The sequence below is a fragment of the Pleurodeles waltl genome, chromosome 1_2, assembly GCF_031143425.1.
Source record: "Pleurodeles waltl isolate 20211129_DDA chromosome 1_2, aPleWal1.hap1.20221129, whole genome shotgun sequence".
Classification (NCBI taxonomy): Eukaryota; Metazoa; Chordata; class Amphibia; order Caudata; family Salamandridae; genus Pleurodeles; species Pleurodeles waltl.
Window position 1 is genome coordinate 102,240,374 of NC_090437.1, and position 13,808 is coordinate 102,254,181.

General features: G+C 45.2%; 1 protein-coding gene across 2 annotated transcripts in view; it reads left to right on the forward strand.

The window, feature by feature from the left end:
• Positions 1 to 13,808, forward strand: part of PIGG (phosphatidylinositol glycan anchor biosynthesis class G (EMM blood group)) — a 990,222-nt gene that overhangs the window by 422,980 nt on the left and 553,434 nt on the right. For both annotated transcript variants that reach the window (XM_069236721.1, XM_069236724.1), the window contains one exon: positions 10,989 to 11,401. In XM_069236721.1, the coding sequence (XP_069092822.1) occupies positions 10,989 to 11,401 (413 nt within the window). The remainder of the gene's footprint in view (positions 1 to 10,988; positions 11,402 to 13,808) is intronic.

Genomic DNA, 13,808 nt, shown 5'->3' on the forward strand with positions numbered 1-13,808 from the left:
ACGGATGCTGCACAAAGTTTCCTTTTGAATGTCTGGAATGCTGGCTCGCAGTCTGGGGACCGGGGAACTTTATCTGGCACTTCTTTGTTTGTTAGGTTTTGCAGTGGGCGTGCAATGAGGGAAAAGTTTAGTATCCAGTGTCTGCAATACTCTGCTACCCCAAGGAAGGCCCTTACCGTCTTCTGTGTTTGTGGTCTGGGGAATTGTGTGATGACAGCTGTCCTGCCCGGCAATAGCTTCCATGTTCCTTGCAACAGCTCGTCTCCCAGGTACTGCACCCTTTCCTGGCAAAATTGTAATTTCTTTGGGGATACCTTATGACCCTTCTCTGCTCGGGGGCATAGTAGGTGTTGGATATGGCCCTTCTGCAGGGTTATCCCCAGACTTTTTACCTTCCTCCTTCTCTTTTTCTGACCTAATTTTTGCTGATTTTTGGACTCTGCGCACTTTACCACTGCTAACCAGTGCTAAAGTGCATATGCTCTCTCCCTTTAAACATGGTAACATTGGATCATACCCAATTGGACTATTTAGTTTAACTATAAGTCCCTAGTAATGTGCACTGTATGTGCCTAGGGCCTGTAGATTAAATGCTACTAGTGGGCCTGCAGCACTGGTTGTGCCACCCACTCAAGTAGCCCCTTTACCTTACCCCAGGCCTGCAATTGCAAGGCCTGTGTGTGCAGTTTCACTGCCACTTCGACTTGGCATTTAAAAGTACTTGCCAAGCCTAAAGCCCCCCTTTTTCTACACATAAGTAACCTCTAATGTGTGCCCTAGGTAACCCCTAGAGCAGGGTGCTCTGTGGGTAAAAGGCAGGACATGTACCTGTGTAGTTTACATGTCCTGGTAGAAGAAGAACTTTATTTGGTATGAAATAATTCAACCCTTAAATTACATAGACAACAGTAGATAACCATAATATCAATAAAACAGTAAAATCAGCATAATCATAATTTAAATGCAGGTCAAACGTCGTTTTCAAGAATAATAATCTAAAACATCCCTTAAAAAAACTCTAGGTTATTACGCCAGGTAATGGCTCCCCTCAAAAACAATCCCAAACCCTTCCATACCAATGCATCTGAGGCCATTTGCAGCCACATAAAAGCAGGGCGAAATTGCACAAATCCCTTTGGCCTCATCAGGGGTAATAAAAAACGTCTTCTAAAAGGTGCATAAAAAACACAGACTAATGTAAAGTGGGACAAGGTCTGCTGGGACACCCCGTCACAGGGACACAGTCTAATAGATTTTGCACCATACTGACCTAACGGGAAACAGAGATTATTCCTAATGACCCCCAAACGGAATCGAGTAATAAGAGTCCTTTCCCTCAGGTCATTTATTGCTAAGAGATAGGGCTCAGGACCCACCCCCATCCTTAACATAATAAAATCCCTGACCGATTGTTTCCCTAATTCCTTTCCCTCTCTTTCAGCCCTCCGCATTCTTAAAAAATTCTCCTTCACCCAATTCTTATCCTGGCTGGTCAGACCCTCCGGAGAGTAAAACAAATCCAGCCGCCCCAACTCCTGTGCTACTTTTCTTATGTACATCAGCCAGGGAATGCATTTTACATTATCACAGGCCAAACAATCCCTTAAGATCTCTCTATTAAAAATAGCAAAATCATTTCTCCAAATCGAAATCCATAACAAAAGGGGAGCCAACTGAATAGTGTCTTGTACACACTCAAGATCTAGTTCTAGATGTAGGCAGAAACCAGAGGTATTTTGACCAACGCCCAATAGTCTTATGCAAAAACGATTTTCTTCAATAATGGGCACTCGGGTATCCATATACCCCCAAAGTGCTGCACCATACAACAGAACAGGGAGACATTTTCGCCTATAGATTTCAAGCAGGGGCTTAATGGGTTTGCTTCCTACTCTTACAGCAAAATCAAAGGTAGCACCAATTGAGGCATGGAAGAGCATACTCCTTCTAGCAATAGAAGGTTTCCATGAGCCTTTATCGTCAAAGATTACCCCTAAATATGGGAATTCATTGACCCTGCTGATAGTTTGATCATCAACCTTTAGCTCCCCAACCCTGCTCAAAGATTTACCACATACCATAAAATGCGATTTCTTATAATTTATCTCTAGGCCCAAGCCTGACATATAAGATGCATAGGCTCTAACAGCTTTTCAGAGACTGTTCATAGTGCAGGCCATAAGGACCACATCATCCACATATGTCAGTACCGGGACACTAGTGCCATTCACATTTTGGGACATCCCTACAGTGCTCCACCAAGAAATCAGACAGTCCATTAGTATATAAGAGAAACAGAGTAGGGGCAAACACACACCCCTGGCGAACACCCTTGGTGAGCCCAAAAGTCTCTGAACATTCCCCATTTGCCCCCACCCTCACGTTGGCAACCGATCCTGAGTGGCGGTACCGAAGCAGCTCCACAATATCAGGATCCATCCCTAACTGACTTAACCTTTCCCACAATAAGGACCGATTTACCTTATCAAAGGCACAGCTGAGGTCCATAAAGGCAAGATAGAGGGTGCCCTTCCTAGCTTGCGTATTTTTCCCAATCATCATCAGAAATTGAGGCACTGCTCACGTGTGCCAAGTCCTTCCCTAAAGCCATACTGATCCGGGCTCAAAATATCCTTTTCTACCATCCAAGCCTCAGTACGCCTTAAGATGATCCGCCCCAAAATCTTCCCAGAGGAGTCAAGTAGGGAGATAGGGCGATAGGACTTCGGATCATTCCGATCCCCCTTTTTAAAAACTGGAATAATACAGGCCCTCCTCCAAGAGGCAGGGATTCCCACAGTAACTGCCGCGTTAAGAACATTTAAAAGAACGGGTGCCCATAACTGAGGGCAGGATTTGTACAAATCCATAGGTATGGAATCCGGGCCCCGGGCTTTATTACTAGCACTGCCCTGAAGTGCATCCATAACTTCCTGGAGCGAAAATCTAATCGCTAAATTGGGAACCACCATAGACTCTTTTTCCCAATTATTTCTTATAGGGGTTCCCTCAAAAATTCTACAGAAATAATTTACCCAAACCTCCGGGGCAATATTGCAACCCAAGCCCTCGGATGTCTCTGTGGCAAAGGAACCGTCTGTTTACCACCTTCCAGAACAAGCCAGGATCCTTCAGGACTGAGGCGCGCTCCAAATCTTTACAGGCCTTTGCTTTAAATCTATCCTTACTTTCCCTCAGGGCCCTTTTGTACTCAATTCTTGCTGCTTTCACCGCTGGCCTATCTCTGGGATTTCTTTTGAGGGCCGTTTTCATGTTTGCCCTAGCATCGTAACAAACCTTATCAAACCAGCCACCTCTGGACTTGTTAGGACGGCTGTCTATCAAAAATAGACAGTCTGTAGCTACTAAATTAACTTCAGCTATTGCATCCATCACTTCCTTTGGGCTCGGAGTCTCTCTCAAAAGTATGTCCATAAACAGGGGTAAGTTTCCCCCACCACCCTCTCAATGACTTGTTGGGCATCTATCTGTTTCCAGCCAAGCCGCCTAGCCTGGTCTCTTATCTTTACTATTACAGGGCCATCCTGCCTAATTTACTTAGAGCCCCTGGAAGTTTAAAACACACTGTGAGGGGGTTATGATCACTCATACATTCACCAAGCACCTCTCCGCCAGTAATCAGATTTTTCAGTGACGGAGATACGAAGATGTAATCAATTGTGGTCCCAGACCCTCTACCCACAAATGTTGGGAGCTGGTGAAAATCCACTGCTTCACTATCCCGGAAGTTCAAAAGGCCCAACTTCCTAAGTTCCTTGGTCAGAACCCTACCTCTCATATCCTGAAAGTCATCCACCAAGTAATCCCCACAGTCGTAGTCGAAGGGATTTACCATTGTACTAATACGGGCCAACTTAGCATTAAAATCACCCGATACCATGGCACAGAATTCCAGCCCCACCTCCTCCATTCTATATTTCAGCACCTGGAGAATGGAGAAAAGAATCCTAATTTGACACCCCCGTCCCATACAGCATTATAAAAATTAACCAACAAAATATTAAAATTGTTAGAAAAAATTACCCAAACAAGCAGTATACCCTGGTGGTTACAATTAATTTGGAAGGCAGCCACTATCTTGGCGATCCGTATTAAGGTAACCAGGCCCCCTTTCGAACGACCTCCGAGGGACTGAACTGCTGGGATGGCGAATCTATCATATCCATCCCAAGCAGCCAGCCCCTCAGACCATGTTTCCTGCAGCATAATAATATCATAGTCAGCCATACGCCTAACCCAGTCCTGGTCCGATATCTTGGCATCATACCCTGCAATATTCCAAGAAATAAGCTTGCACTTCGAACCCACCCCTTCCAACGCAATCACAGTCTTAATGCATTGTCAATCCACCCCTGCCAAGTCCGAGGTTTTATTGTAATCTGTTCTCCTACAAATGTTCCATGGGGCATTCTGGCCTAAAGCGGGGATCCTACCAGGGTCCGGAGAGGGATCAGCGCCCAGTCGCATATGGTTGTAAAAGTATCCCAGGGGGGCCATACCAATTGAATCTGCCCTTAGATAGGCCTGACTATATGAGGAGAGAAGCCGTTGGGCCAGGCCCGGGTATCTGACATTTATAATAACACAATCCTCACCCCCTTCTTTTTCCCTTGGCCCAATCCAGTCAATTCTTCCAACAAACAAGACATCCTCAAGATCCTTACACAAAAAATTGCAGTTTCTACTCAGCCAATGGCCAGTTTTGTTTTTTAGTTGGGCCGTAGATTCTGTTACCCCACGGGCCAGAGCGGGAACATTGGTCTATACTACCACATATGGGGCACGTGCCGGGGGGAGATCCAGACGGGCCAATTACATCTTTTTACTCAACGGATTCTGATTGGGCTTCCCAACCAGCTGTGGGCAGGCCCCCCCCAACCACCGCAGAACCACGGTCAGACTGACTTCCGAGGCTAAGACCATTCAAGGCCCCACTGCCCAAAGGTGGGGCGGTAGTTGGGGCCGACACAGACTGAATTCATGCACCTTGACCCCAGCACTCAACAAGTTAACTGGATGCTGAGGCAAACTTCCCCGGGGCCCAGCATTTTCTTCCTGTTGATTCTCATCCACGCTAGGATGAGATACACAACACAGGGCCTTACACCCCCCCCCATGAGATGGCTCCCTTGGCTTCTTAAATCACCTAGCCGAGCAACTGCTTTTTCTATCACTGATAGTTTTGCCATCACAGGTGTCAAGATACCCTCAATCATTTCCTTAAGCTTTAGCAAAAGAATGGTTGTATCACAGCCCATTTGCTCACTGGATTTTATACCACCATATAACTCCTTGGAACTGTCCACAAGAGAATCTTTCATTTTAGGGACAGATTTCTTCAGTGTCTTTTTCTTCCTTGGCGGGGGGCTGCACTTTATCCATAGAACAGGCCACAGGAGAAGACAACAGAAGCCTTTTGCTTCTTCTCGAAGGCCCTGGGTCGGCAGAGTTCCCTAATTTCTCTGCATGGTCACGCTCTGATGCAGCACACAGCTCTCCTCCATGGTGGACCACCACCCCCTCCTCCTCCTCCAAAACCACTGAGGGATCACTGACTAACAAGACATGACCCCAATCCTCCATCTCCATAGATAGCCTCCTCTCCGACAAGGCAATTTCCTTGGTCACGACCCCAACCGCTCTCACAAGAAAGGAGTCCAGAGTTGTATTTACATTCCCCTGCCTGCCACCTCCACCACTCATGGCTCCAGATAGATGGCCTTTTTTCTACCCCATTTAGCAAGCAATAGCTCCTCACCAAGGGCAGCAGCAGGATACACACTTTAAACAAGGGCTTTGCGCAGAAAAGTCTCCAGGCACTAAAACAATAGGTAGTCACCAAAGAGAAAAACTCACCATCCCTGGCAAGATGAAAGGGGCATGGCCCAGCCCAGCCTCTAACGGTCGATGACGGGCGCAGGACGGGCCCGCCCTTGGCCTGGGCGTATCCCGCGCACGTCCCGCGAAGCGGGCACGCAAAACAAGTTTAGAGGGGCCAAGGTCCCGCCCCAGGCCGCAGCCAATGTCCACAAAGCGCGTCCCGCGAAGCGGGCGCGCAAAACAAGTATAAAGGGGCCAAGGTCCAGCCCCCAGCCGCAGCCGATGTCCACAAAGCGTGTCCTGGTAGTGTAAAACTCCTAAATTCGTTTTTACACTACTGTGAGGCCTGCTCCCTTCATAGGCTAACATTGGGGCTGCCCTCATACATTGTTGAAGTGGTAGCTGCTGATCTGAAGGGAGTAGGAAGGTCATATTTAGTATGGCCAGAATGGTAATACAAAATCCTGCTGACTGGTAAAGTTGGATTTAATATTACTATTTTAGAAATGCCACTTTTAGAAAGTGCGCATTTCTCTGCACTTAAATCTTTCTGTGCCTTACAATCCACGTCTGGCTAGGTTTAGTTGACAGCTCCTTGTGCATTCACTCAGACACACCCCAAACACAGGGTACTCAGCCTCACTTGCATACATCTGCATTTTGAATGGGTCTTCCTGGGCTGCGAGGGTGGAGGGCCTGCTCTGACACAAAGGACTGCCACACCCCCTACTGGGACCCTGGCAGACAGGATTGAACTGAAAGGGGACCTGGTGCACTTCTAAGTCACTCTTTGAAGTCTCCCCCACTTCAAAGGCACATTTGGGTATAAAACAGGACCTCTGCCCTACCACCTCAGACACTTGCTGGAGAAGAAACCTGAACCAGAACCAGAACCTTCATCCTGCCAATAAGAACTGCCAGGCTGCTCAAAGGACTCACTTGTCTGCTTTCTACAAAGGACTGCTGCCTTACTGTTGGCCTGCTGCCATGCTGAACTCTTGTCTGGCTGTAAAAATGCTGTCCAAGGGCTTGGATAGAGCTTGCCTCCTGTTTTCTGAAGTCTCAGGACCAAAAAGACTTCTTTCTTTCAACTGGACGCCATGTGCGCTGAAAAATTAGATGCACAGCTTGTTCCGCAGTGAGAAATTTACCGCACGCCGATCCGTAAAGACGCCGCTCGACGCGACGCTTACGGTGCGACCGGAACTTCGACACAAGGCCTTGCCTGGACAACGCCGCCTGACCTCCAGAGAGGAAATCGCTGCGACGCCTGCCGTGAGGAAGAAAATTCCATGCACAGCTCCCCGGAACGACGCGCAGCCGGTTAACAAGTCTAGGATTCTACGCACAGACCCTGGGACATCTGGTAATCCCGCAAACCATGGAAGGAGTCGGCCCCTGTGCCAGAAAACGACGCACGTCTCCCCCGAGTGAAAAATAACGACGCAAGTCCGTGTGTTAAGGGCCGAAACCGACGCACACACCATTTTTCTTTCCGCAGAACGACGCACGTCTCTCCGCGTGAAAAATAACGACGCAAGTCTGTGTGTGAAGGGGCGAAACCGACGCACACACCATTTTTCCACGCATCTCCTCCTCTGCGGCCCTCTGTGGAGATTTTCACTCCAAACCAGGTACTTTGTGCTTGAAAGCGACTTTGTTTGCTTTTTAAAGACTTAATACACTTTATATCGCTTTCAGTGATATTTCTACAAATTCTTATTGCATCTTTTATTGTATGGATCTACAAATATCCAGATAAATATTCTATATTTTTCTAAACACTGTGTGGTGTATGTTTGTGGTGCTATATTGTGTTATTGTATGATTTATTGCACAAAAACTTTACACATTGCCTTCTAAGTTAAGCCTGACTGCTCGTGCCAAGCTACCAGAGGGTGGGCACAGGATAATTTGGATTGTGTGTGACTTACCCTAACTTAGGTGAGGGTTCTTGCTTGGACAGAGGGTAACCTGACTGCCAACCAAAAAAAACATTTCTAACAGTAGGGCTATAGTGTCTTGGATGCAGGCTGTCCAGGAGGGTTAGGACAGGAGTAAGTTGTCAATGTACTGAATTAAGGTGAGCCCCCCCCCCCAGGTAACTGCAATGTTGACAGGTCTGCCTGTAGGGCATTATTAAAAATTGAGTCCGAAAACCCCTGTGAGAGGTGCTGCCATGTTAGTCTTCTTTGTTTTAATACAAAGCTAAACGGATGCTGTGAATTTGTGTGAAGCGGCACAGAAAAGGTGTTGCTCAGTTCTAGGACCATAAAGTGGGTGGCTGGACAGGACGGTGGCTGGATTTGGGACCACTGGGAATGAGGGGACCACTACTTTGCTCAGCTCTTGGTGGTCTTGTGTAAACATATATACAGGGGCCCTGCCTGGTCCCTTAGAGGCCTTCTTTACTGGGAAGATGCCAGGTTGCGGCTGCTTACATTTTGATCCGAAGTTAGCTTAAAGTCTTCAGCCCCTGTGACCGAGCTGTCGCCAGTGTAACAGTCGGTAGTTCATTTTTGCGTGTATTTGCTATTGTACTCATTATATTATCTTCTACTATTGGGTCCTCCTCCTCTTGCTCCATCCGTTCCTGTGACTCTGCAGTTGTCACAAAATACGTTCCCACAGTTTCCAGCACCTCCTTCCTCCAATTCTCCTTCAACTGCTCCAGCACCCTAGGCTGGTAAAACCCATCCTTCAACTCTAACAATTCCTTATGCACCTTACTTTTCACATCACTCGTTCTCATGTCATGTAATGTAGCGTGCCACATTGGGGTAAGCCAACACCGCAAACAAAAGGGCACTACCATCATTCAGCCATTCAACAGCAAATGTTGCTAGAGAGAGAAGAGGAGAGTAGCATATCATTCATGCAACAGTACATGTGATACCAGTTCACCACAACCTTTCCAGTAGTTGGAAGGATAGAGTATTGGCTAAAGGTGCTGTTTTACTGGCGTCCTTGTGTGGCCAGGAAATAAGGGGACAGAAATGTCAGAGGCAAAGATAGTGGTTCCACCCCTTTGCAATCCTTCCCGCTGAGGAGAGTGTGGCTGGATGGAATTGAAACTGGCAGAATCCACTGTCAGTAGCCAACAGAATAAGCAGAAGGTGGTGAACTCTGCAGGCCCATTCAGTTACACACGTGAAACACAAAAGGTGGGGGAACTGGCCCTTAGCTATACCAGTGCATCCTACCCTTTGCAATGGGGTGTACCTACCAGTCTAAGAAATCAAGGATCTGCAGTATCAGCAGTATAATGACACTGTCAATCCACATGAGGGCACTGAGGCAGAGGAATACTTCTGATGGTGGCCAGTCAGAAAGATAGTGTGCAAGGTCAGGCAGCATTGTGAGATATAGCATGAGGAAGTCACTGTCCCGGCAAGGATAGCAGCATGATACTGTGTTTCTTTGTAATGTCAAAATACCCCTTTCTCTGTTGAGTCCTCACTAGAACGAAACAAACAAATGTAAATTCCCCAGATATTTAGTCAGCATGCATTAAGAGAAACAACCCAAACATTTGCTATAAATTAAAATTTCATAATATATGGCATTTCTTTATACGGCAAGCAAACAATACATATCTCAATAGAGTAGACCAAAGTCACAGTGATCCACAGTTTCCCAACCCTTGTTCCCAGGGCCCCCAAAAAGGGCAGGGACTTGGAACAACTAGGGTGCAATAGACCAAACCTGAGGCAGCAGAGGGTACCACCACCCGTCGAACCAGGGTGGACCACTACCACCGTACGCAAAAACCCAATGGCTCAGCCACACTGGCTGTCCACACCACACAGCCCCTCTGTTCACAAGACACAGCCCCACCCGCTGTGCACAAGGCACAGATCAACAGAGTGTCCAGGAGGAGCAGGAAGGAGGAGGGGGAAGAAATATCAGAATACTAGCACACAACTTCAAAGTCCGTCACAGGGTAGAATGCCACATCAGCATGCCATAAGAGACAAAAAAAAAAGACAAGGGCTAGAAAAAGAAGGACACCCAGAGGGAGAGAAAAACAAAGAATAAGAAATACAAGATGATCAAAACCAGGGATCAGTGAGACAGGACAACCAGAACAGGCGAGAACCAGGAGCTGGCAGAATACTCACCATAGCCCAGGCTTCCCTTCCAAGGGGGGCCACACAGAGCCCGACTTGGTTCCCCAGGTGCCGGCAGCCCCCCCCAAATGGCCTGGAGCCAGGCAGTAGGAAAGCAACGGAAGCCAGTCCATTACTGCAAATCTCCATCAGGCCTGTAGAATCTTCGAAACTTGAGAATAAACAAGGACAGGAGCTCAACACGGAAAGTGAAAAGATCATTTATTTTAATGTGATACAAGGACCCTGATTAGCAAAGCCAAGTTTGAGGGTCCAAATTGCAGAACTTACATACAATCTTTTATTCTCTCCAAACCACAAAGGCGTAACCAGGTGTTTCAAACCTGGTCCAATCAATATTTTCTAACTGGTCAAATTCTGGAACATTACAACCATGATTACTTTACAGTTTCATAATATTGGTACATAAGGTCAGACAAACTAAAATAGTTACAGCAGTCACAAGATATGTGCAACAAACTGATCAGGAGACTTTCTGTTCATAAAAACATGTGCACCGGAAGACAGATGTCTTGCTGTTTTGCCTAAGCCTGCATGCATGAGTACACCATGGTGCTGTCTTTGTGGCAAGCCTTGTATCATAACTGCATTTCGAGCAAGCAAAGTGAAGAACGATAAACGTGGTTCATGGGGGCTATGAATTGTTCGGCAAAAGAACTTGCTTTATTATTGAGTATCATAGAGCAGGGAGCCCAATATGGACTCCATACCTAACAATATGACTACAATTCTACATTCCGCCCTCTGATACTCAATGATAACCTACAGATATTCCTTCAATAGGACCACCTCCAAAGCATCCCCCGATCTGCGATCATTTATTCTTAGAGTGTAATGTGATGGTATTGTATCCCTTGCTTTATTATTGAGTATCATAGAGCTAGGGAGCCCAACATGGACTCCATACTTAACAATATGACTGCAATTCTACAGTATATGTAATTGTTGTGTTCTGTTGAAAAATACAGTTTGTTAACGCACACCACAGTTTTAACCTAACGTTTCTTTTCTTCTCAGAAGCCATCATCCTCCGATTTAGGATGGTCGGAGTTGGATGTTCTTCTTTTAGTTGGTACCATCGGCCATGTTATCAGTTTGGCTTCAAGTAGTTTCATAGAAGAGGAGCATCAAACATGGTATTTCCTGATCAACACACTTTGTTTGGCATTGTGCCAGGACATGTGTAGAAAATATTTTCTCAAAAAAGAAAGCGACCTTCATTCGGAGACGAAATTCGACGAGGATAGCAAAGATGGTGATTCCAAATTAGGCAAAATGTCATTTTCTTCTGGATTTATGAAAGACCATGAAAAATGCCTTGCACTAGCCAGTCCCTGGGCCATTCTTGTCGGTTGTCGATTGCTGCGTTCTTTAAATCAGACAGGAGTTCAGTGGGCTCACAGACCAGACTTTGGACATTGGTTAACAAGGTAGGTGTCAGAAAGTTTATATCAATATTTTAACATTGATTTCATAATGTCACTGAGTTAATGGCCATGCCTGAGTTGATTTGATGGACAGGAAGAGTAGTTAACAAGGCAGTTGTCAAAATACTATGAAAGTAGGAGCACATACAGTATAGTAGTTCTGTTTGTTCAGTATGTTCATCAGGAATACTTCCTTTTCTTAATGGCGTGGGTAGAGTTCTATATTAGCAGGGAAATGCCCACCAGCCTTCTGTGGAGCAGCCAAAGCGTCAGTAAATAGTGTTCAGAAGGACTCTCACAGGCCTGAGCCCCAAATTCACCGTACATGTTTCACCGCTGGCAGGACAGCGCATGCACTGACTTTAACCTATCAAGATTTGTATCAGGAATACAAAGCTTCGAGAATGCTTAGCAGAGGTTTTTGAACTGCGCTTCTTAACTTCAGTTGAAGTTGTTACGAATATCGGTGTCATCGATGAAGGTTGCAAAAAAGATAGTCAATGTTACAGACGAAGCAGGTTTCTCTTGTGAGAAGGATAGAATGAAGTGTGTGTTACCATTTATTTTATTTGCTTGATTCTGAAACCTAATTTACTATAAAATAATTACGCTTCAGTTGTTTGGAAAACACATTTATTTAATGGCTTACGGCCATTCGGGAGTGTTGAGTTCTCAAACTGTGTCCCTCAAGGTTGGTCCATTAATCTCTTTCAGCCACAAAGGTTAGTGCCCCTTTGGTTAGTAGATTTGTAACAACCTGACAGGTTGACATGCTAATGTGTATTTTATTGTACTGTTGTTAAGTTGAATAAAACTATTATAAAATGTGCTTAACCAAATAAAAAATGCATTGGCTTGGTCGGCCGACCCTGGGTTTACAGAAATAAAAATAAAAAAGCATTTGCAATGCACTTGTGTCTCGCATTTCTCCGAGTTACAGCTATTAGCAGTTGTAAACTCCCAACCGGATTTTTCTTTCCACATTGAAAGAAAAAAAACAGATACTACAGCTCACTCGTAATGAAACCTATGGCAAAAGAGCAATTAACTTTAACTGCACTTTTGCTGATAGGTTTAATTACGAGTGAACTGTAACAGGGTCGATGTTATGCAAAGTGCTCGACTTCTGCCAAGCGAGATCGCGCTGTAAAACAAAAGATAAAAAGTAGTCCACAAACCTGATGGGAAACAGCGAGCCTCGCATGTTTCCAGTACTTGGTCGCTGCGCTCGAGGAGGGCTAACCACCGGAAAAGGCATAACGTATGCATGCCTTCCACTAATGAAAGCAAGCAGATTTTAACAGGCAAGCCCACGAACCAATGAAAAACAACTGACATGACGTCAACGGGGCTCCGAGCCCTTTTCTAATTCTAAAACGCATGCGATGCAGGCACGTCCCTAAGAAGTGGTAAGTTGTTGGGTCCACAAAAATCATTCTTTTTAAATTATTTGCAACCAACAAATTAACTGTTAAAACGGTGTTACACAAGTATTTAATAAATGCGCAAGCCACACAAACTACTATAAAACAATGTACATCACAAGTGATTTTTCCATCAATTAATGTCTTTCAAATAAAAGTGTATGCCAGTCTTAGCAATCATTTGGAACATAAAATAAACCCACTTTTAAGGCACCCTAAATGTGAAGAGTGCTTATGCAAAGGTTCACCCTCTATATTGTAATATAACTCTACCTTCTAATTGCATACCCATCTCTCTTGCCTGTTACTCGGCTTTTTACTTGTTAGAGTACATTCTTTTGTCGGTGCTAAACAGATGTTATAAGGATCGGTTTGTTTGTTGCATCTGGAAACAGTAAGTTGGGTATGCCTCAATTTTTAGGAGTCATTTGCAAACTTTTCATGTCTTTTTTTTAGCAAAGACATGGTGGTGTTCCCTGACTGAGATCTCTTCTGCATTTTAATTAGCTTTGTGAGACAACCTCTTGAGTGGATGCTCGGCACCTCAAGTCTCTGTATGTTACAGGACATATTCTGCTCCATACGAGTAGGCCAACCAAATATCTGGAAGCCCATTTCTGGTAATTATGGAGCTTTTTTCCTAATAACTAAAGGGCATTAGCTAAACCCAGATGATACGTATATTAAGCTTTAACAAATGCAGCATTACTGCTTCAAGGCAACATTATTAGCTCATATTAGCTCAAAATCTATTCTCACTTGGGAGATGGAGAAGTGTAATCTGGGAGCCTGAAAAAGGCGGTGTACAAATTATAGTGGGAAAAAAACAAAATATCTAGAGAACCTCCTAGTGATTATTTCACAGTCATAGCTCAAGGTGGGCATCAGACTGGCTCTTGACAATGTAAGAATGGAAGTTAGTAAGGGCCTAGGAAACTTTTGTGCCATTGCCTGGTGTTGCAAGCTCCCATTTTCTTGAAACCGAA